Source organism: Rana temporaria, chromosome 13, assembly GCF_905171775.1.
Source record: "Rana temporaria chromosome 13, aRanTem1.1, whole genome shotgun sequence".
Lineage (NCBI taxonomy): Eukaryota > Metazoa > Chordata > Amphibia > Anura > Ranidae > Rana > Rana temporaria.
Window position 1 is genome coordinate 114892898 of NC_053501.1, and position 22539 is coordinate 114915436.

The window sequence follows — 22539 nt, forward strand, 5'->3', positions numbered from 1 at the left end:
ATATATATATATATATATATTTATATACACACACACACAATAAAATAATAATTAGTAACATAAAAAAATTGAAATAATATACAAAATAACTAATATAATAAAATAGAATACAATTTAATACCAAGTCATATGATATAATATATTTAATATAACATAATATAATGCATCATAATTTAATATAATATAATGCAATACAAATAATAGAAATAATAATATAATAACATAAAAATGAATGAAATAGTATACAAAATAATATAATATAATAAAACAGAATATAATTTAATACCAGGTGATATAATAGAATAGAATGCATCATAATTTAACCCCATACCATACAATTAAACTATAAAATAAGATGTTATTTTAGCAAATGATATAAAGTATAATGTTATGATATAAGATGATAATTAGTAACCTATAATTGCAGTAAATATTGTAATAAACAATGTAACATGTCATCTCCTCTGTAAACAAACCTCTCTGTTGGCCCCCCACAGTCACATGTGACAGCCCAGCACTCTCTCCCCCACAATGCAGTGCGGCGGAGGGGGGGGAGTGATTGAGGCTCAGAGTACAGAAGGGGAAGAGTCTGGAGCAGAGCCGGGTGTACAGTCACTGGACAGAGAAGCATGGAGCATTTCTTGGAGGGTTGCAAGGCCGCCTTACAGGTAAGAAAAACCCCCTTCTGAGTCACTCTATGGTGGATCTGCATTGCATGCTTGTCTGAAGAGCTAGCAATCCACTCTGGTATCATGGGGGTGCTGCTGAAGATTCAGCCACCTGATGCCCTGTGTGTGAGAGGGGAGGGGGGGGGGCACAGCACTGTCATAGGAAGTCCTCAAGGAGGAGGAAATATTCAGGTATAAAGCCACAGTGCTTGACTGAAGAGCTAGCAATCCACTCTGGCATCATAGAGGGTGCTGACTCAAAGATTTGTCCACCCGCTACAACTTCTGCGTCCCTGTTCTTGTTTGTTGGCACAAGAAAGGGTGCATGGATGGACCACATTCGTAAGATGACCCCTGAGGAGGAGGAAATATCAGGTCCTAAAAGCCCTCAATGCAGGAATATGCTTGCGCTGAAGATCTAGCAATCCACTCTGCATTATGGGGGGGGGGGGGGGTGCTGACTCAAAGATTTGTCCACCCAATACAACTTCTGCGTCCTGTTCTTGTGTTGGCATAAGAAAGGGGTGTGCATGGTGACCCACATTCGTAAGATGACCCCTGAGGAGGTAGGAAAATATTCAGGTCTTTTAAAGCCTCAGTGCTGAAGGTTCAAAGGGGCGGATCCACAGACGAAGTACGCCGGCGTATCTACTGATACGCCGGCGTACTTTCAAATTTGCCGCGTCGTATCTTTAGTTTGAATCCTCAAACCAAGATACGACGGCTTCTGGGTTCGACCCCGACCAGGAGTACGGCTTTGTACGCCTTCGGATCGTAGGTGCAATACTTTGGCGCCCGCTGGGTGGAGTTTGCGTCGTTTTATTCCGCGTCGGGTATGCAAATTAGCGATTTACGACGATCCAACGAACGTACGCGCGGGCGTTTGCGTTTTCTAACGTCGTCTGTAGTCTGCTTTTTCCGGCGTATAGTTAACGCCGCTATTTCTGCGGCGTATAGATAGACTTGCCATGTTAAGTATGGCCGTCGTTCCCGCGTCGGAATTAGAATTTATTTTTTTTTTTTTTTTTTGCGTCAGTCGTGAATAGGGATGGACGTAAGTCACGTCGAGTTAAAAAAATGACGGCATTTCGCGCAAAGCACGGCGGGAAAATTACGAAACGGCGCATGCGCAGTTGAATCGGCGCGGGGACACGCTTCATTTAAATGAATCACGCCCCCTACCCGCCCAATTTGAATTACGCCGCCAGAGATAGACTATGCCGCCGTAACTTGCGGCGCAAATTCGTCCTGGATTTGACTTAAAGCCAGGTAAGATACGGCGGCGTAGCGTATCTCTGATACGCTGCGCCTGTCCATTTGTATGTGGATCTGGCCCCACAGTGCTGAAGGTTTAAAGTGTCTCCTGAAAACCTGACAATCCGGAGGGGAGAGGGAAGGGCAGAGACATCTGTCCGCATTCCATAGAAAGTACAGTGACAGGCCGGGGGCCCCTCCCCCTATGTACACCGCTCATGTCATTCTCGGTATCTGTCCTGTGTACACCGCTCATGTCATTCTCGGTATCTGTCCTATGTACACCGCTCATGTCATTCTCGGTATCTGTCCTATGTATGGGCTCTGCACAGTACTACTTCTCTCCTCCTATGTACACCGCTCATGTCATTCTCGGTATCTGTCCTGTGTACACCGCTCATGTCATTCTCGGTATCTGTCCTATGTACACCGCTCATGTCATTCTCGGTATCTGTCCTGTGTACACCGCTCATGTCATTCTCGGTATCTGTCCTATGTATGGGCTCTGCACAGTACTACTTCTCTCCTCCTATGTACACCGCTCATGTCATTCTCGGTATCTGTCCTGTGTACACCGCTCATGTCATTCTCGGTATCTGTCCTGTGTACACCGCTCATGTCATTCTCGGTATCTGTCCTGTGTACACCGCTCATGTCATTCTCGGTATCTGTCCTGTGTACACCGCTCATGTCATTCTCGGTATCTGTCCTGTGTACACCGCTCATGTCATTCTCGGTATCTGTCCTGTGTACACCGCTCATGTCATTCTCGGTATCTGTCCTATGTACACCGCTCATGTCATTCTCAGTATCTGTCCTATGTACACCGCTCATGTCATTCTCGGTATCTGTCCTATGTATGGACTCTGCACAGTACTACTTCTCTTGTCCTGTATGCCGGGTGTAATTCTCGGTATCTGTTCTTATTCTGTATGTAAGGACTCTGCACAGTACTACTTCTCTCGTCCTGTATGCCGGGTGTAATTCTCGGTATCTGTCCTTATTCTCTATGGACTCTGCACAGTACCACTTCTCTTGTCCTGTATGTCGGGTGTAATTCTTGGTATCTGTTTTTATTCTCTATGGACTCTGCACAGTACTACTTCTCTTGTCCTGTATGCGGGTGTAATTCTCGGTATCTGTTCTTATTCTGTATGGACTCTGCACAGTACTACTTCTCTCGTCCTGTATGCCGGGTGTAATTCTCGGTATCTGTTCTTATTCTCTATGGGCTCTGCACAGTACTACTTCTCTTGTCCTGTATGTCGGGTGTAATTCTCGGTATCTGTTCTTATTCTGTATGTATGGGCTCTGCACAGTACTACTTCTCTTGTCCTGTATGCCGGGTGTAATTCTCGGTATCTGTTCTTATTCTCTATGGACTCTGCACAGTACCACTTCTCTTGTCCTGTATGCCGGGTGTAATTCTCGGTATCTGTTCTTATTCTCTATGGGCTCTGCACAGTACTACTTCTCTTGTCCTGTATGTCGGGTGTAATTCTCGGTATCTGTTCTTATTCTGTATGGACTCTGCACAGTACTACTTCTCTCATCCTGTATGCCGGGTGTAATTCTCGGTATCTGTTCTTATTCTGTATGGACTCTGCACAGTACTACTTCTCTCATCCTGTATGCCGGGTGTAATTCTCGGTATCTGTTCTTATTCTCTATGGACTCTGCACAGTACTACTTCTCTTGTCCTGTATGCCGGGTGTAATTCTCGGTATCTGTCCTTATTCTGTATGGGCTCTGCACAGTACTACTTCTCTCGTCCTGTATGTCGGGTGTAATTCTTGGTATCTCTCCTTATTCTGTATGGACTCTGCACAGTACTACTTCTCTCATCCTGTATGCCGGGTGTAATTCTCGGTATCTGTTCCTATTCTGTATGTATGGGCTCTGCACAGTACTACTTCTCTTGTCCTGTATGCCGGGTGTAATTCTCGGTATCTGTCCTTATTCTGTATGTATGGGCTCTGCACAGTACTACTTCTCTTGTCCTGTATGCCGGGTGTAATTCTCGGTATCTGTTCTTATTCTGTATGGGCTCTGCACAGTACTACTTCTCTCATCCTGTATGTCGGGTGTAATTCTTAGTATCTGTTCTTATTCTGTATGGACTCTGCACAGTACTACTTCTCTTGTCCTGTATGTCGGGTGTAATTCTCGGTATCTCTTCTTATTCTGTATGGACTCTGCACAGTACTACTTCTCTTGTCCTGTATGTCGGGTGTAATTCTTAGTATCTGTTCTTATTCTGTATGGACTCTGCACAGTACTACTTCTCTTGTCCTGTATGACGGGTGTAATTCTCGGTATCTGTTCTTATTCTCTATGGACTCTGCACAGTACTACTTCTCTCGTCCTGTATGTCGGGTGTAATTCTCGGTATCTGTTCTTATTCTGTATGTATGGGCTCTGCACAGTACTACTTCTCTCATCCTGTATGCCGGGTGTAATTCTCGGTATCTGTTCTTATTCTGTATGGACTCTGCACAGTACTACTTCTCTCGTCCTGTATGCCGGGTGTAATTCTCGGTATCTGTTCTTATTCTCTATGGACTCTGCACAGTACTACTTCTCTCGTCCTGTATGTCGGGTGTAATTCTTGGTATCTGTTTTTATTCTCTATGGACTCTGCACAGTACTACTTCTCTTGTATGTCGGGTGTAATTCTCGGTATCTGTTCTTATTCTGTATGCATGGACTCTGCACAGTACTACTTCTCTTGTCCTGTATGCCGGGTGTAATTCTCGGTATCTGTTCTTATTCTCTATGGACTCTGCACAGTACTACTTCTCTTGTCGTGTATGACGGGTGTAATTCTCGGTATCTGTTCTTATTCTCTATGGACTCTGCACAGTACTACTTCTCTTGTATGTCGGATGTAATTCTCGGTATCAGTTCTTATTCTGTCTGTATGGACTCTGCACAGTACTACTTCTCTTGTCCTGTATGACGGGTGTAATTCTCGGTATCTGTCCTTATTCTGTATGTATGGGATCTGCACAGTACTACTTCTCTCATCCTGTATGCCGGGTGTAATTCTCGGTATCTGTTCTTATTCTCTATGGACTCTGCACAGTACTACTTCTCTCGTCCTGTATGACGGGTGTAATTCTCGGTATCTGTCCTTATTCTCTATGGACTCTGCACAGTACTACTTCTCTTGTCCTGTATGCCGGGTGTAATTCTCGGTATCTGTCCTTATTCTCTATGTATGGGCTCTGCACAGTACCACTTCTCTTGTACTGCATGTCGGGTGTAATTCTCGGTATCTGTCCTTATTCTCTATGGACTCTGCACAGTACTACTTCTCTTGTCCTGTATGCCGGGTGTAATTCTCGGTATCTGTCCTTATTCTCTATGTATGGGCTCTGCACAGTACCACTTCTCTTGTACTGCATGTCGGGTGTAATTCTCGGTATCTGTCCTTATTCTCTATGTATGGGCTCTGCACAGTACTACTTCTCTTGTCCTGCATGCCGGGTGTAATTCTCGGTATCTGTCCTTATTCTCTATGCTCGGTGTCAGTCATTGTCACACAGCCGCGTGTTTATCTCTAGCAGTCGTGTTATCAGCTCTTAGGCCCCGCCCCCTGTTCCCCGTCACATGACTTGTTTTTCGCGGTTGCGTCTCTTTTTGACACCCGTGACGGGCCTTTCCCTTGTGCCTGATTTTAGCGCAGGCCTCTGAATGGAGTCATACGAGTTCGTCCCGTCACATGACGTTTTTCAGGAAATTCTTACCACATGCCATGTCGGCCTGTTATGAAATATTGTTGGGTGACTGGGGGGGGGTGGCATGGATAGAGACTTCCATTCTGAGAGGGGGGACCCGTTGTAGTATTACTTTTCAGTTTCGGTTGGCGGAGGGGTCCTCGTTCTGTAGAATTGCTCCTCACTGCTGGTTGGCGGAGAGGTCCTCGGTCTGTAGAATTGCTCCTCACTGCTGGTTGGCGGAGAGGTCCTCGGTCTGTAGAATTGCTCCTCACTGTTGGTTGTCGGAGGGGTCCTCAGTCTGTAGAATTGCTCCTCACTGTTGGTTGTCGGAGGGGTCCTCAGTCTGTAGAATTGCTCCTTAATGTTGGTTGGCGGAGGGGTCCTCAGTCTGTAGAATTGCTCCTCACTGTTGGTTGGCGGAGGGGTCCTCGGTCTGTAGAATTGCTCCTCACTGTTGGTTGGCGGAGGGGTCCTCGGTCTGTAGAATTGCTCCTCACTGCTGGTTGGCGGAGAGGTCCTCGGTCTGTAGAATTGCTCCTCACTGTTGGTTGTCGGAGGGGTCCTCAGTCTGTAGAATTGCTCCTCACTGTTGGTTGTCGGAGGGGTCCTCAGTCTGTAGAATTGCTCCTTAATGTTGGTTGGCGGAGGGGTCCTCAGTCTGTAGAATTGCTCCTCACAGTTGGTTGGCGGAGGGGTCCTCGGTCTGTAGAATTGCTCCTCACTGTTAGTTGGCGGAGGGGTCCTCAGTCTGTAGAATTGCTCCTTAATGTTGGTTGGCGGAGGGGTCCTCAGTCTGTAGAATTGCTCCTTAATGTTGGTTGGCGGAGGGGTCCTCAGTCTGTAGAATTGCTCCTTAATGTTGGTTGGCGGAGGGGTCCTCAGTCCGTAGAATTGCTCCTCACAGTTGGTTGGTGGAGGGGTCCTCGGTCTGTAGAATTGCTCCTCACTGTTGGTTGGCGGAGGGGTCCTCGGTCTGTAGAATTGCTCCTCACTGTTGGTTGGCAGGGGGGGTCCTTGGTCTGTAGAATTGCTCCTCACTGTTGGTTGGCGGAGGGGTCCTCAGTCCGTAGAATTGCTCCTCACTGTTGGTTGGCGGAGGGGTCCTCGGTCTGCAGAATTGCTCCTCACTGTTGGTTGGCGGAGGGGTCCTCGGTTTGCAGAATTGCTCCTCACTGTTGGTTGGCGGAGGGGTCCTCGGTCTGTAGAATTGCTCCTCATTGTTGGTTGGCGGAGGGGTCCTCGATTTGCAGAATTGCTCCTCACTGTTGGTTGTCGGAGGGGTCCTCGGTCTGTAGAATTGCTCCTCATTGTTGGTTGGCGGAGGGGTCCTCGATTTGCAGAATTGCTCCTCACTGTTGGTTGTCGGAGGGGTCCTCGGTCTGTAGAATTGCTCCTCACTGTTGGTTGTCGGAGGGGTCCTCAGTCTGTAGAATTGCTCCTCACTGTTGGTTGGCAGGGGGGGTCCTTGGTCTGTAGAATTGCTCCTCACTGTTGGTTGGCGGAGGGGTCCTCAGTTTGCAGAATTGCTCCTCACTGTTGGTTGGCGGAGGGGTCCTCAGTTTGCTGATTTGCTCCTCACTGTTGGTTGGCAGGGGGGGTCCTTGGTCTGTAGAATTGCTCCTCACTGTTGGTTGGCGGAGGGGTCCTCAGTCCGTAGAATTGCTCCTCACTGTTGGTTGGCGGAGGGGTCCTCGGTCTGCAGAATTGCTCCTCACTGTTGGTTGGCGGAGGGGTCCTCGGTTTGCAGAATTGCTCCTCACTGTTGGTTGGCGGAGGGGTCCTCGGTCTGTAGAATTGCTCCTCATTGTTGGTTGGCGGAGGGGTCCTCGATTTGCAGAATTGCTCCTCACTGTTGGTTGGCGGAGGGGTCCTCGGTCTGTAGAATTGCTCCTCACTGTTGGTTGGCGGAGGGGTCCTCGGTCTGTAGAATTGCTCCTCACTGTTGGTTGGCGGAGGGGTCCTCGGTCTGTAGAATTGCTCCTCACTGTTGGTTGGCGGCGGGGTCCTCGGTCTGTAGAATTGCTCCTCACTGTCGGTTGGCGGAGGGGTCCTCGGTCTGTAGAATTGCTCCTCACTGTTGGTTGGCGGAGGGGTCCTCGGTCTGTAGAATTGCTCCTTAATGTTGGTTGGCGGAGGGGTCCTTGGTCTGACTCTGTAGAATTGCTCCTCACTGTTGGTTGGCGGAGGGGTCCTTAGTCCGTAGAATTGCTCCTCACTGTTGGTTGTCGGAGGGGTCCTCGGTCTGTAGAATTGCTCCTCACTGTTGGTTGGCGGAGGGGTCCTCGGTCTGTAGTTTAGCTCCTCACTGTTGGTTGGCGGAGGGGTCCTCGGTCTGTAGTTTAGCTCCTCACTGTTGGTTGGCGGAGGGGTCCTCGGTCTGCAGAATTGCTCCTCACTGTTGGTTGGCGGAGGGGTCCTCGGTTTGCAGAATTGCTCCTCACTGTTGGTTGGCGGAGGGGTCCTCGGTCTGTAGAATTGCTCCTCATTGTTGGTTGGCGGAGGGGTCCTCGATTTGCAGAATTGCTCCTCACTGTTGGTTGGCGGAGGGTCCTCGGTCTGTAGAATTGCTCCTCACTGTTGGTTGGCGGAGGGGTCCTCGGTCTGTAGAATTGCTCCTCACTGTTGGTTGGCGGAGGGGTCCTCGGTCTGTAGAATTGCTCCTCACTGTTGGTTGGCGGAGGGGTCCTCGGTCTGTAGAATTGCTCCTCACTGTTGGTTGGCGGAGGGGTCCTCGGTCTGTAGAATTGCTCCTCACTGTTGGTTGGCGGAGGGGTCCTCGGTTTGCAGAATTGCTCCTCACTGTTGGTTGGCGGAGGGGTCCTTGGTCTGTAGAATCGCTCCTCACTGTTGGCTGGCGGAGGGGTCCTTGGTCTGACTCTGTAGAAGTGCTCCTCACTGTTGGTTGGCGGAGGGGTCCTTGGTCTGACTCTGTAGAATTGCTCCTTAATGTTGGTTGGCGGAGGGGTCCTCGGTCTGTAGAATTGCTCCTCACTGTTGTTTGGGTGGAGGGATCCTTGGTCTGACTCTGTAGAATTGCTCCTCACTATTAGTTGGCGGAGGGGTCCTTTGTCTGTAGAATTGCTCCTCACTGTTGGACCCCTCTGCCAACCTACAGTGAAGAGCAGTTCTACAGACTTTGGACCCCTCCATCAGCCAACAGTGAGGAGCAATTCTATAGACTGAGAACCCCCTCTGCCAACCAGTCAACTAATAGTGAGGAGCAATCCTATGCACTAAGGACCTTTCCATCAACGAGGAGCAATTCTATGCACTGAGGAGCAATTCAATGTAATACGGACCCCTCTGCCAACCTACAGTGAAGGGCAGTTCTACAGACTGAGGACCCCTTTACCGACCAACAGTGATGAGCAATTCTGCAGACTGAGGACCCCTGAGTCAACTAACAGTGAGGAGCAATTCTACACACCACTGACCCCGACCTCCGTCAACCAACAATGAGAAGCAACATTATGGGGTTGCAGAGGGGTTCTCAATCTATAGAATTACTCCTCATGGTTGGACCCCTCTGCCAGCCTACAGTAAAGAGCAGTTCTACAGACGGAGGAGCAATTCTAAGAACTGAGGATCCCTTCACCAACCAACCACGAGGAGTCATTCTACAGACTGAGGATCCCTCCACCAACCAATTGTGAGGAGTAATTCTATAGACTGAGAACCCCTCTGCAACCTACAGACTGAGGACTCCTCCACCAACTAACAGTGAGGAGCAATTCTATGCACTGAGGACCTCTCCATCAACGAGGAGCAATTCTATTCAATAAGGACCTCTCTGCCAACCTACAGTGAAGGGCAGTTCTACAGACCCCTTTACCGACCAACAGTGAGGAGTAATTCTACAGACTAAGGACCCCTCCGCCAACCAACAGTAAGGAGCAATTCTGCAGACTGACGACCCCCTCACAAACTAACAGCGAGGAGCAATTCTACAATGCAGACCCCTCCGTCAACCAACAATGAGGAGCAACATTATGGGGTTGTAGAGGGGTTCACAGTCTATAGAATTACTCCTCATGGTTGGACCCCCTCTGCCAACCTACAGTGAGGAGCAATTCTACAGACTGAGCACCCCCTCACAAACAGTGAGGAGCAATTCTACAGACTGAGGACCCCTCACAAACTAACAGTGAGGAGCAATTCTACAGACTGAGGACCCCCTCACAAACTAACAGTGAGGAGCAATTCTACAGACTGAGGACCCCCTCACAAACAGTGAGGAGCAATTCTACAGACTGAGGACCCCTCACAAACTAACAGTGAGGAGCAATTCTACAATGCAGACCCCTCCGTCAACCAACAATGAGGAGCAACATTATGGGGTTGTAGAGGGGTTTTCAGTCTATAGAATTACTCCTCATGGTTGGACCCCCTCTGCCAACCTACAGCGAGGAGCAATTCTACAGACTGAGGACCCCCTCACAAACAGTGAGGAGCAATTCTACAGACTGAGGACCCCCTCACAAACAGTGAGGAGCAATTCTACAGACTGAGGACCCCCTCACAAACAGTGAGGAGCAATTCTACAGACTGAGGACCCCCTCACAAACAGTGAGGAGCAATTCTACAGACTGAGGACCCCCTCACAAACAGTGAGGAGCAATTGTACAGACTAAGGACCCCCTTCACAAACTAACAGTAAGGAGCAATTCTACAGACTGAGGACCCCCTCACAAACTAACAGTGAGGAGCAATTCTACAGACTGAGGACCCCCTCACAAACTAACAGTAAGGAGCAATTCTATAGACTGAGGACCCCCTTCACAAACTAACAGTAAGGAGCAATTCTACAGACTGAGGACCCCCTCACAAACTAACAGTGAGGAGCAATTCTACAGACTGAGGACCCCCTCACAAACTAACAGTAAGGAGCAATTCTATAGACTGAGGACCCCCTCAAAAACTAATAGTGAGGAGCAATTCTACAGACTGAGGACCCCCTCACAAACTAACAGGAGCAATTCTACACACTGCAGACCCCTCTGTCAACCAACAATGAGGAGCAATATTATGGGGTTGCAGAGGGGTTCTCAATCTATAGAATTACTCCTGAGAAGGGTCCAACCACCAGGAGTAATTCTACAGACTGAGGATCCCTCCACCAACTGTGAGGAGTAATTCTATAGACTGAGAACCCCTCTGCAACCCCATAATATTGCTCCTCATTGTTGGGTGACGGAGGAGTCCTCAGTCTGTAGGTTGCAGAGGGGTTCTCAGTCTATAGAATTGCTCCTCACAGTTGGTTGGTGGAGGGATCCTCTGTCAGAGGCGGCTCTCTAATTAGGCAAAAAAAGGCGGTAGCCTAAGGCCTCGCGCTCCCAGGGGCCTCGCGACCGCCTAATTTGCCTGACTTGTGCGTGGGAGAATGGGGGGGGGGGGGGGGAATATCCCTGGTCAGTGTCCCCAAGCTGGCAGGGTGAGCGGGAAGGCATAAGTGCTAAGGTAGCACCATTGATGGTCATCTTGTGTAGATTAAAATACAGAAGACACCAATGGTCCATAAGAGTTTATCATAAAAGTTTGATGTCGCAATTAGGGGCGTGGCCTGTTGAGATCGAATGTAGATGCCGAGAAGCGGAAGAGTAGGTGTGTTTTTCCTGCAATACGCTCGGAATAATTGGCAGCAGAACAGGCGCCCTGGTTCCTAGCTGCTAAAATCAATGTTGTTGGTCGGGACAAAGGGTTTGTTGATGGGTAAATGCGGGGTTGTGTGTTCGCTGTAATTATACAGGCGATCGAAGTTTGCAGTTACAAAAAGGGGTTTGTTGGTTGTAATCCTTACGGCGGCTATCACCGAAAAATGCTTTACCGTATTACCGGGTAGAAGAAAACATTCTTTTTTTATTTATTTATTTTTTGGGGTGGGCTGCGTCCGGAGTGCAGGGTTGAGGGGCGGGCTGCGTCCGGAGTGCAGGGTTGAGGGGCGGGTTGCGTCCTGGGTGCAGGGTTGAGGGGCGGGTTGCGTCCTGGGTGCAGGGTTGAGGGGCGGGTTGCGTCCTGGGTGCAGGGTTGAGGGGCGGGCTGCGTCCGGGGTGCAGGGTTGAGGGGCGGGTTGCGTCCGGAGTGCAGGGTTGAGGGGCGGGTTGCGTCCTGGGTGCAGGGTTGAGGGGCGGGTTGCGTCCTGGGTGCAGGGTTGAGGGGCGGGCTGCGTCCTGGGTGCAGGGTTGAGGGGCGGGCTGCGTCCGGAGTGCAGGGTTGAGGGGCGGGCTGCGTCCGGAGTGCAGGGTTGAGGGGCGGGCTGCGTCCGGAGTGCAGGGTTGAGGGGCGGGTTGCGTCCTGGGTGCAGGGTTAAGGGGCGGGTTGCGTCCTGGGTGCAGGGTTGAGGGGCGGGTTGCGTCCTGGGTGCAGGGTTGAGGGGCGGGTTGCGTCCTGGGTGCAGGGTTGAGGGGCGGGTTGCGTCCTGGGTGCAGGGTTGAGGGGCGGGCTGCGTCCGGAGTGCAGGGTTGAGGGGCGGGCTGCGTCCGGAGTGCAGGGTTGAGGGGCGGGCTGCGTCCTGGGTGCAGGGTTGAAGAAAACATTTTTTTTTTTTTGTGCTTACGTCCTTGTTCAGGCACTTTCTGTTATAGCAGGGGTGTCAAACAAATGTTTCATTGCAGGCCACATCAGCACTATGGTGGCCCTCAAGGGGCTGCTTGTATCTAAGGGTGTGCTACATCGGGAGTGCGGGGTTCAGGGGTGCTCTGCGTGCGGGGTTCAGGGGTGCTCTGCGTGCAGAGTGCGGGTTTCAGGGGTGCTCTGCGTGCGGGTTTCAGGGGTGCTCTGCGTGCGGGTTTCAGGGGTGCTCTGCGTGCGGGGTTCAGGGGTGCTCTGCGTGCAGAGTGCGGGTTTCAGGGGTGCTCTGCGTGCGGGGTTCAGGGGTGCTCTGCTTGCGGGGTTCAGGGGTGCTCTGCGTGCGGGGTTCAGGGGTGCTCTGCGTTCAGGGGTGCTCTGCGTTCAGATTGCGGGGTTCAGGGGTGCTTTGCGTCCAGAGTGCGGGGTTCAGGGGTGCTCTACGTGCGGGGTTCAGGGGTGCTCTACGTGCAGAGTGCGGGGGTTCAGTGGTGCTCTGTGTCCAGGGTGTGGGGTTCAGGGGTGCTCTGCGTCCAGGGTGCGGGGTTGAGGGGTGCTCTGCGTGCGGGGTTCAGGGGTGCTCTGCGTCCAGGGTGCGGGGTTCAGGGGTGCTCTGCGTGCAGAGTGCGGGGGTTCAGGGGTGCTCTGCGTGCGGGGGTTCAGGGGTGCTCTGCGTGCGGGGTTCAGGGGTGCTCTGCGTGCAGAGTGCGGGGTTCAGGGGTGCTCTGCGTGCGGGGTTCAGGGGTGCTCTGCGTGCAGGGTTCAGGGGTGCTCTGCGTGCGGGGTTCAGGGGTGCTCTGCGTTCAGATTGCGGGGTTCAGGGGTGCTTTGCGTCCAGAGTGCGGGGTTCAGGGGTGCTCTACGTGCGGGGTTCAGTGGTGCTCTACGTGCAGAGTGCGGGGGTTCAGTGGTGCTCTGTGTCCAGGGTGTGGGGTTCAGGGGTGCTCTGCGTCCAGGGTGCGGGGTTGAGGGGTGCTCTGCGTGCGGGGTTCAGGGGTGCTCTGCGTCCAGGGTGCGGGGTTCAGGGGTGCTCTGCGTGCGGGGGTTCAGGGGTGCTCTGCGTGCGGGGGTTCAGGGGTGCTCTGCGTGCGGGGGGTCAGGGGTGCTCTGCGTGCAGAGTGCGGGGTTCAGGGGTGCTCTGTGTGCGGGGGTTCAGGGGTGCTCTGTGTGCAGAGTGCGGGGGTTCAGGGGTGCTCTGCGTGCAGAGTGCGGGGTTCAGGGGTGCTCTGCGTGCGGGGTTCAGGGGTGCTCTGTGTGCGGGGTTCAGGGGTGCTCTGCGTGCAGAGTGCGGGGTTCAGGGGTGCTCTGTGTGCGGGGGTTCAGGGGTGCTCTGCGTGCAGAGTGCGGGGGTTCAGGGGTGCTCTGCGTGCGGGGTTCAGGGGTGCTCTGCGTGCGGGGTTCAGGGGTGCTCTGTGTGCGGGGTTCAGGGGTGCTCTGCGTGCAGAGTGCGGGGTTCAGGGGTGCTCTGTGTGCGGGGGTTCAGGGGTGCTCTGTGTGCAGAGTGCGGGGGTTCAGGGGTGCTCTGTGTGCAGAGTGCGGGGGTTCAGGGGTGCTCTGCGTGCAGAGTGCGGGGTTCAGGGGTGCTCTGTGTGCGGGGGTTCAGGGGTGCTCTGTGTGCAGAGTGCGGGGGTTCAGGGGTGCTCTGTGTGCAGAGTGCGGGGGTTCAGGGGTGCTCTGAGTGCGGGGGTTCAGGGGTGCTCTGCGTGCGGGGGTTCAGGGGTGCTCTGCGTGCGGGGTTCAGGGGTGCTCTGCGTGCGGGGGTTCAGGGGTGCTCTGCGTACGTGCAGCTTAGGTGTCTTATCCTGCAATTGGTTTTCTGGCAGCAGCTGTTAAGCACCGATGTTGGCTGCGCTGTCTGCCTTCCAAAACATGGAATGGAGATTAGTTGATCTTTTACAATCGCTCGCCTTAGCAGCTCGCGGCCAATAGAAAACGCGTCTCATTGAAAGCCCCAGAGTGGGGCGATAATGTTTCATGGCGCTCGGCGGGGGAATTAATGCGTTTTTATGGTTTCCGGTCGGACGGGGGCGGGGCCCGGCGTCTCAAGGTCGTCGCTCTGCGCTGCCGGGAATTCCCATCTGGAACTTAAGTGCCTCGGTTTTTATATAATCTTTTTCCCTTTTAACGATCAGAAAAAAAAAAAGATCGTTAATTGGCGGCTGCCCTTTGTGCGCAGCACAGCGTTCTATTCCTGGATCCTCCTCTCCGATTTCACAGAATTCCCTTCCCACCATTACAGCTTTATATATACACTGTGCTGGACATTATATACTCCTCCAGTCTATACACTGTGCTGTACATTATATACTCCTCCAGTCTATACACTGTGCTGTACATTATACACTCCACGCTCCTCCAGTCTATACACTGTGCTGTACATTATACACTCCACGCTCCTCCAGTCTATACACTGTGCTGTACATTATATACTCCACAGTCCTCCAGTCTATACACTGTGCTGTACATTATATACTCCACAGTCCTCCAGTCTATACACTGTGCTGGACATTATATACTCCACACTCCTCCAGTCTATACACTGTGCTGTACATTATACACTCCACGCTCCTCCAGTCTATACACTGTGCTGTACATTATATACTCCACAGTCCTCCAGTCTATACACTGTGCTGTACATTATATACTCCACACTCCTCCAGTCTATACACTGTGCTGTACATTATATATTCACACTCCTCCAGTCTATACACTGTGCTGTACATTATACACTCCACGCTCCTCCAGTCTATACACTGTGCTGTACATTATATACTCCACACTCCTCCAGTCTATACACTGTGCTGGACATTATATACTCCACGTGCCCCCAGTCTATATACACTGTGCTGTACATTATATAGTGCACACTCCTCCAGTCTATACACTGTGCTGTACATGACACACTCCTCCAGTCTATACACTGTGCTGGACATTATATACTCCACGCTCCTCCAGTCTATACACTGTGCTGTACAGTTTACTGCACAAAGAGTGGTGCTCTATATCTCACACCCGCTCTGCTTTGTGCACTGTGCTGTATATTATATACTCTACTATAGTTGCTCTTTAGAAACCAATCATTTGAAGGCACCTTGTCCCCCAGATATGATTGGCCCCCACGTTGCGCTCACCTCTTTCCCGGGGCGGGGGGGGGGGTGAACTCTTCGACCGGCACATGCCGTTTCTATAGCGTCCCGGAATCAGAGCCGCTCCATTTATTTCCTTTCCCGGCTAATTCGGCTTTTAAGGGACGCGGCGCAAATATTGTTTTTTCCCCAAACCAATGGGGCGTGCGCGTCGGGGGCCCGGCGGGGGCCCGGCGGGGGCATATGGCGCTCTGTGTGCTCTCCCAGCATTAGACCTTCAAGCTTCTCTCTCCATAAATCAATTACCGGGCCTCTCGTTGTGTAAGCACATTATGGTGCCGCCGCCCGTCGCTCTCCACGAAGAATGGGCGCGGTATCCGGGTAACGGGTGAACCGCGCCGTCGTTTGAGGACATGGGCGGTTTTTAAGGGTCCCTGGCATCGGAACGACTCGAATTATCCAGGTGCTCAAATGTTTCGGTTCCCAAGCGACGCTACTTGTCCGTTTATTGACCCGGATAATTGTTTGTTGGCTTTGGTCCTTGAGGACGGCGTTCGGGGAACAAGCTGCCGGCTCGTGAGTGAGCGATCGAGTACAAAAAAAATAATAATTTGTGCGCAAGCCGGCGCAGCAAACCAAGTAAATCGGCAAAATTGCTAATGCAAATTCATTAAATTTCGCAACGGTGTTGGGGTTAGAAAGGCCGGTGAGGCTCACTTCTACACAACGTCACTGCCTCGTCTGCAACACCAAGGCCTTGGAGACGGCAAGGGGCAAAGTTTATGGTGCATTTTAGGAGAAGGAGGACCCATGGACTCTACACCACAGTGGTGGCAACCCATTGGCAGGCCAACTACCCCATTGCAACCAAACCATAACCATCCTATTGGCAGGCCAACTACCCCATTGCAACCAAACCATAACTAACCCATTGGCAGGCCAACTACCCAAGTCCAGTTCCAACCAACCCATTGGCAGGCAAATTACCCCATTCCAAACCATAATCGCGCCATTGGAAGGCCAACTACGCCATTCCAAACATAACTATCCCTTTGGCAGGCCAACTACCCCATTGCAACTAAACCATAACTAACCCATTGGCAGGCAAACTACCCCATTCCAAACATAACCAACCCATTGGCAGGCCAACTACCCCATTGCTACCAAACCATAAACATCCTATTGGCAGGCCAACTACCCCATTGCAACCAAACCATTACTAACCCATTGGCAGGCCAACTACCCAATTCCAACCAAACCATAACCAACCCATTGGCAGGCCAACTACCCCATTCCAAACCATAACCAACTCATTGGCAGGTCAACTACCCCAATCCAAACCATAACCAACTCATTGGCAGGCCAACTACCCCATTCCAAACCATAATCAATCCATTGGTAGGCCAACTACACCATTCCAAATATAACTATGCCTTTGGCAGGCCAACTACCCCATTGCAACCAAACCATAGCCAACCCATTGGCATGGCAACTACCCCATTCCAAACATAACCAACCCATTGGCAGGCCAACTACGTAATTCTGAACCATAACCAACCCATTGGCAGGCCAACTACCCCATTGCTACCAAACCATAAACATCCTATTGGCAGGCCAACTACCCCATTGCAACCAAACCATTACTAACCCATTGGCAGGCCAACTACCCCATTCCAAACATAACCAACCCATTGGCAGGCCAACTACGTAATTCTGAACCATAACCAACCCATTGGCAGGCCAACTACCCCATTGCTACCAAACCATAAACATCTTATTGGCAGGCCAACTACCCCATTGCAACTAAACCATTACTAACCCATTGGCAGGCCAACTACCCAATTCTAACCAAACCATAACCAACCCCTTGGCAGGCCAACTACCCAATTCTAACCAAACCATAACCAACCCCTTGGCAGGCCAACTACCCAATTCCAAACCATAACCAACTCATTGGCAGGCCAACTACCCCATTCCAAACCATAATCAATCCATTGGAAGGCCAACTACGCCATTTCAAACATAACCAACCCATTGGCAGGCCAACTACGTAATTCTGAACCATAACCAACCCATTGGCAGGCCAACTACCCCATTGCAACCAAACCATTACTAAACCATTGGCAGGCCAACTACCCAATGTCGCTTCAGCCAATCAGGTGACAGGTAACCAGACTCGGTGCACCTGATTGGCTGAGAGGAGGGTCAGTGTTAGGGAAGCGCCCGCTACTTACCAATTTGGAAGTTTATTAGAGTACTAAAGCATTAATAGTATCCGATGATTCCCAGTGTCTAGCTCCAGAAAAGGTCTTTGTATTATAGCTGACGAAAGCAAATTCCGTCTAGCTGTCACAATGACGCGGGAACGCGGTGACTAATCCCACTTTGGTCCCGATGAGAACGCGTTTTTTTTTGTACATTAAACACGCCGCTTCTGTTTGGTTAATGGGGCCTCTCGCAATTTGCCGCGGTTGTTCTATTCACGTCACGAAAGTTTAAGTGCTCGATGTGTTTGTTTTCCGGGCCTATAGGAGAGATAACCAGAAATGGATGTTGACTCAAACTGCGATAATCATCATATTAGTCCTGATAGGATTTATTACACAACGCACGCTCAAAGTATAAATCGATCCAAAATAATTATAGAAATCACTAATTAATGCTAATGGTTTTCCCAGCTGTGTGTTTAAAGGACCCCTCCCCAGACGAGACAGAAGAGGAGATCCGCGCTGTCTTAATGCATGGGGGCCCCATGATAATCGTTCATTGCATAAAACTTGCCAGCTGGCCAGGTTTTTCTGGGACAGTCATGAGTTTTACTAAACTATCCCGGTATGGCTGTGTCCCAGGAAGCGTCCCAGAACCTGTACTGTGCCCTCCTGTTCCCAAAACTGTGCCCTCCTGATCCCCCTATATTGTGCCCTTTTATTCCCAGTATTGTGCCCTCCTGATCCCCCTGTACTGTGCCCTCCTGATCCCCCCTGTACTGTGCCCTCCTGATCCCCCCTGTACTGTGCCCTCCTGATCCCCCTGTACTGTGCCCTCCTGATCCCCCCTGTACTGTGCCCTCCTGATCCCCCCTGTACTGTGCCCTCCTGATCCCCCCTGTACTGTGCCCTCCTGATCCCCCCTGTACTGTGCCCTCCTGATCCCCCCTGTACTGTGCCCTCCTGATCCCCCCTGTACTGTGCCCTCCTGATCCCCCCTGTACTGTGCCCTCCTGATCCCCCCTGTACTGTGCCCTCCTGATCCCCCCTGTACTGTGCCCTCCTGATCCCCCCTGTACTGTGCCCTCCTGATCCCCCCTGTACTGTGCCCTCCTGATCCCCCTGTACTGTGCCCTCCTGATCCCCCTGTACTGTGCCCTCCTGATCCCCCTGTACTGTGCCCTCCTGATCCCCCTGTACTGTGCCCTCCTGATGCCCCTGTACTGTGCCCTTCTGATCGCCCTGTACTGTGCCCTTCTGATCGCCCTGTACTGTGCCCTTCTGATCGCCCTGTACTGTGCCCTTCTGATCGCCCTGTACTGTGCCCTTCTGATCGCCCTGTACTGTGCCCTCCTGATCCCCCTGTACTGTGCCCTCCTGATCCCCCTGTACTGTGCCCTCCTGATCCCCCTGTACTGTGCCCTCCTGATCCCCCTGTACTGTGCCCTCCTGATCCCCCTGTACTGTGCCCTCCTGATCCCCCTGTACTGTGCCCTCCTGATCCCCCTGTACTGTGCCCTCCTGATCCCAGTATTGTGCTCTCGTGTTCCTCCTGTTGCCAGTATTATGCCCCCCTGTTCCCAGTACTGTGCCCTTCTGTTTCCCATGTACTGTGTCCTCCTGATCCCCCCCCCCCCCGTGCTGCGCCCTCCTGATCCCTCCCTGATCCCCTTGTATTGTGCCCTCTTGATCCCCCCTGTACTGGGCCCTTTGTGTTGACCAGTCTTCGATTTTTGGCAAGTTTTCTTATTGTTAAAAATCGATTTTATTGAAAGTACTTCTGAATAAATGTTTATTTCTATCAACTATTTATACTTTAATTTTTGAGAGTAGGTGTGTAAATGTTGGCAGGCTGGTAGGGGTCCCAGTGCATTACTTTGCCCAGGGGCTCATGGCGCTATTAAGACGGCCCTGGAGGAGATATTTGACATTTATTGAACTTTGGGGGCAGCTTGTTGGCCTACCTTAGATGGCATTTTTGAAAGAGCCAAATATTTTGTAATATTGCTGCCACTGAAACATAAAAAAATTATCTAAACGCGTCTACAATAAATACAAACTTTTCAATAACTTTACTAGTCCCAACGTGTCTCAATATGGAGCAATGGTATCATTTCTAAACAGGTAACGCCCTTTCTCTTCAAGCCATCCCCAAGCCCAGGTTTTGAAATATTTTTTGTTTTTCCTCCTGTCCCGTACTTTGTGGTTTGACAATAGGAGGTGATTATGGTAAAGCATTGGCCTCCATGATTGTCCCATGCATGGCTTTACCCTTCCTTGGGATGGTCACGTGACCGCACATTGCCAACCGGACTATGGGAAGAAAAACGAAGCAGCATCCACGTCGGCCCAGGATAAGGAATATAGGATAATTCTATTGACCGTATCCTATAACATAATGTCACGTCACCTGTGGCCAGGTGACAAGTGCACCCCGTAGGGGTCAGGGATGCACCTCAGGGTAGTGAACCCTATAACCGACTGCTGCTATCTGAGAGGAAGCGTGAACCCAAGATCGCCCAGGGCGCAGAGTTTAGGACCCAGCTTTGTGTTCACCAGAGCCTCTAGTGGTGAGGATAACCTTCGCCGCAGCTGGGCCCAGGTCGCGACCCCTGGGATCCCCTAGGTCGCGCTCCACAGAGAGAGAGGGGAAGCAGCAAGCATGACAAATGGAAGTGATGGGTAAGCCGAGGTCAGGGCAACAGGCAGACAGGGTAACCGAGGGACAGGCAAAAGGTCAAGGGCACAGGCAAACAGGAGAAGTCAGGGACGAGCCAAAAACGGTACACAGGGAGGTAATCGTAGCAGACTGCAGACAGGAACTAAAGCAAACAACACTGTTGAACAGCACTGCAGGCCTCCTGTAGTGCAACAGTTAATATAGACTTCCTGGGATGGCCTGGGTGGGGCCATACAGGAAGGAGAGGAGATAAGAAGGTAACCAGAACAGAGTCAGGCCTCTTAATGGACAGATGGAAACAGGTAAGCTGCCAGACTATTGCATATCCATGACAGATAATATGGGCAAGTGATCAGCAAAATAGGACAATGACTCTCATCTTATAAATGCCGGAACTTAATTGACATTTTCTTCTCCTCCCCAGAAAAAAGATGGTAACGACTTCCACGTGGTCCTCGGGAATGAAGCCTGTGATTTGGACTCCATGGTTTCCGCTATAACCCTGGCCTACTTCCTCTCCAAGGTATGCCTTCATGCAGTGGAGTATTCTGGTTTTGTGCTGCTCCTGGCAAGTCTAAAATTGGGTGCCCTCCCCCCTCTTGTAAATTTGCCCCACCCCTTCCTGTTTAACCACTTTACGACCGACCTATAGCAGTTTTACTGCCCATCCTTGTCCTCTGGGCCCTCGGTCAGCCTGTCTTCCTACTGATGTCACAGCGGGGAGCAGAAAGGAGGTTGGAGAAGGAGTGCCGGTGCTGGGAGGCACCAGGAATGATGCGCCCGCTGATGCTCAGGTCAGGGTGACAGTGGATGTCTCCTCTCTCCCAGGCTCCCGGTTCTAGACAACCTCGTGCTAGTGCTGCTCGCCTTCCTAGCAAACTCCGGGGCTGCCCGCTCGCTATGTGAAGACGCTGATTTAGCTCCGCTGCCCTGTCCTCTTAATTTGAGATCTGGGGTCAAAAAGACCTCAGATCTCATATTTAGACTAAAATGCAATAAAAAAAATATATAAAATTATTTGAAAAAATTATAAAAAAAAATTCCCTTTAAGAGCTATGGGCGGAAGTGACGTTTTGACGCCGCTTCCGCCCTGCTATGGTATGGAGACGGGTGGGGGCCATCTTGTCCATACCAAGCAGGAGACAGGACCCGGACGGCTCAGGTAAGCGGCGGGAGGGGGGGCCCTCTCCTGCCGCCGATAGCGGTGATTTCACAGCGAATCCGCCAGCAGAGACCACCATTATCGTAAACCGGACCGCGGCAGGAAGAGATGGATACCTGGGTTATGGTAGCTAGCTGCTGCCATAATCGAGATATCCAGGGCTTTTTTTCTCAGAGAATAGGTGCAGGAACTCCCTTCTTCTGAGTCACCTCTTGTGTCCACCCCCTACCCACCTCCGAGCACCATTCCTTGGTTCCACTCCCTACCCACCTCCGAGCACCATTCCTTGGTTCCACCCCCTACCCACCTCCGAGCACCATTACTTGTGCCACCCCCTACCTCCGAGCACCATTCCTTGTGCTACCCCCTACCCACCTCCGAGCACCATTCCTTTTCTCCACCGCCTACCCACCTCTGAGCACCATTCATTGGTTTCATCCCCTACCCACCTCCGAGCACCATTTCTTGGTTCCACCCCCTACCCACCTCCGAGCACCATTCCTTGTGCCACCCCCTACCCACCTCCGAGCACCATTCCTTGTGCTACCCCCTACCCACCTCCGAGCACCATTCCTTTTCTCCACCGCCTACCCACCTCTGAGCACCATTCATTGGTTTCATCCCCTACCCACCTCCGAGCACCATTTCTTGGTCCCACCCCCTACCCACCTCCGAGCACCATTCCTTGTGCCACCCCCTACCCATCTCCGAGCACCATTCCTTGTGCCACCCCCTACCCACCTCCGAGCACCATTCCTTGTGCTACCCCCTACCCACCTCCGAGCACCATTCCTTTTCTCCACCGCCTACCCACCTCTGAGCACCATTCATTGGTTTCATCCCCTACCCACCTCTGAGCACCATTCCTTGTGCCACCCCCCTACCCACCTCTGGGCACCATTCCTTGGTTCCACCCCCTACCCACCTCTGAGCACCATTACATACCTTTAGAGCTGGAGGTGCCTGAACTGCGTTGCCCCGCATTCCTGCTGGGGAAAAAAAGCCCTGGAGATATCCCTCTTCTAAGTGCCGACGTATATAGTAGTGCGGCGGTCCAGAAGCGGTTAACATGTATGCTCCGTCATGCTTAGAAGATCCTGTTATACGTGTCTATGTGGAATCCTGTGGAGGAAAAGATCCTGAATTTACTCTATAAGCAAATATGATGGGAAATCGGGTTGAAAGTAGATTTTTCC

At 51.5% G+C, this 22539-nt stretch overlaps 1 protein-coding gene across 1 annotated transcript in view; it reads left to right on the forward strand.

Moving 5' to 3' along the window:
• Window positions 1-544: 544 nt before the first annotated feature.
• The window catches only part of PRUNE1 (prune exopolyphosphatase 1), a 37687-nt gene continuing 15692 nt past the window's right edge, over window positions 545-22539 (forward strand). Inside the window, exons 1-2 of the mRNA XM_040332094.1 lie at window positions 545-668; window positions 20606-20704. Coding sequence (XP_040188028.1) covers window positions 630-668; window positions 20606-20704 — 138 coding nt within the window. The 5' untranslated portion in view covers window positions 545-629. The remainder of the gene's footprint in view (window positions 669-20605; window positions 20705-22539) is intronic.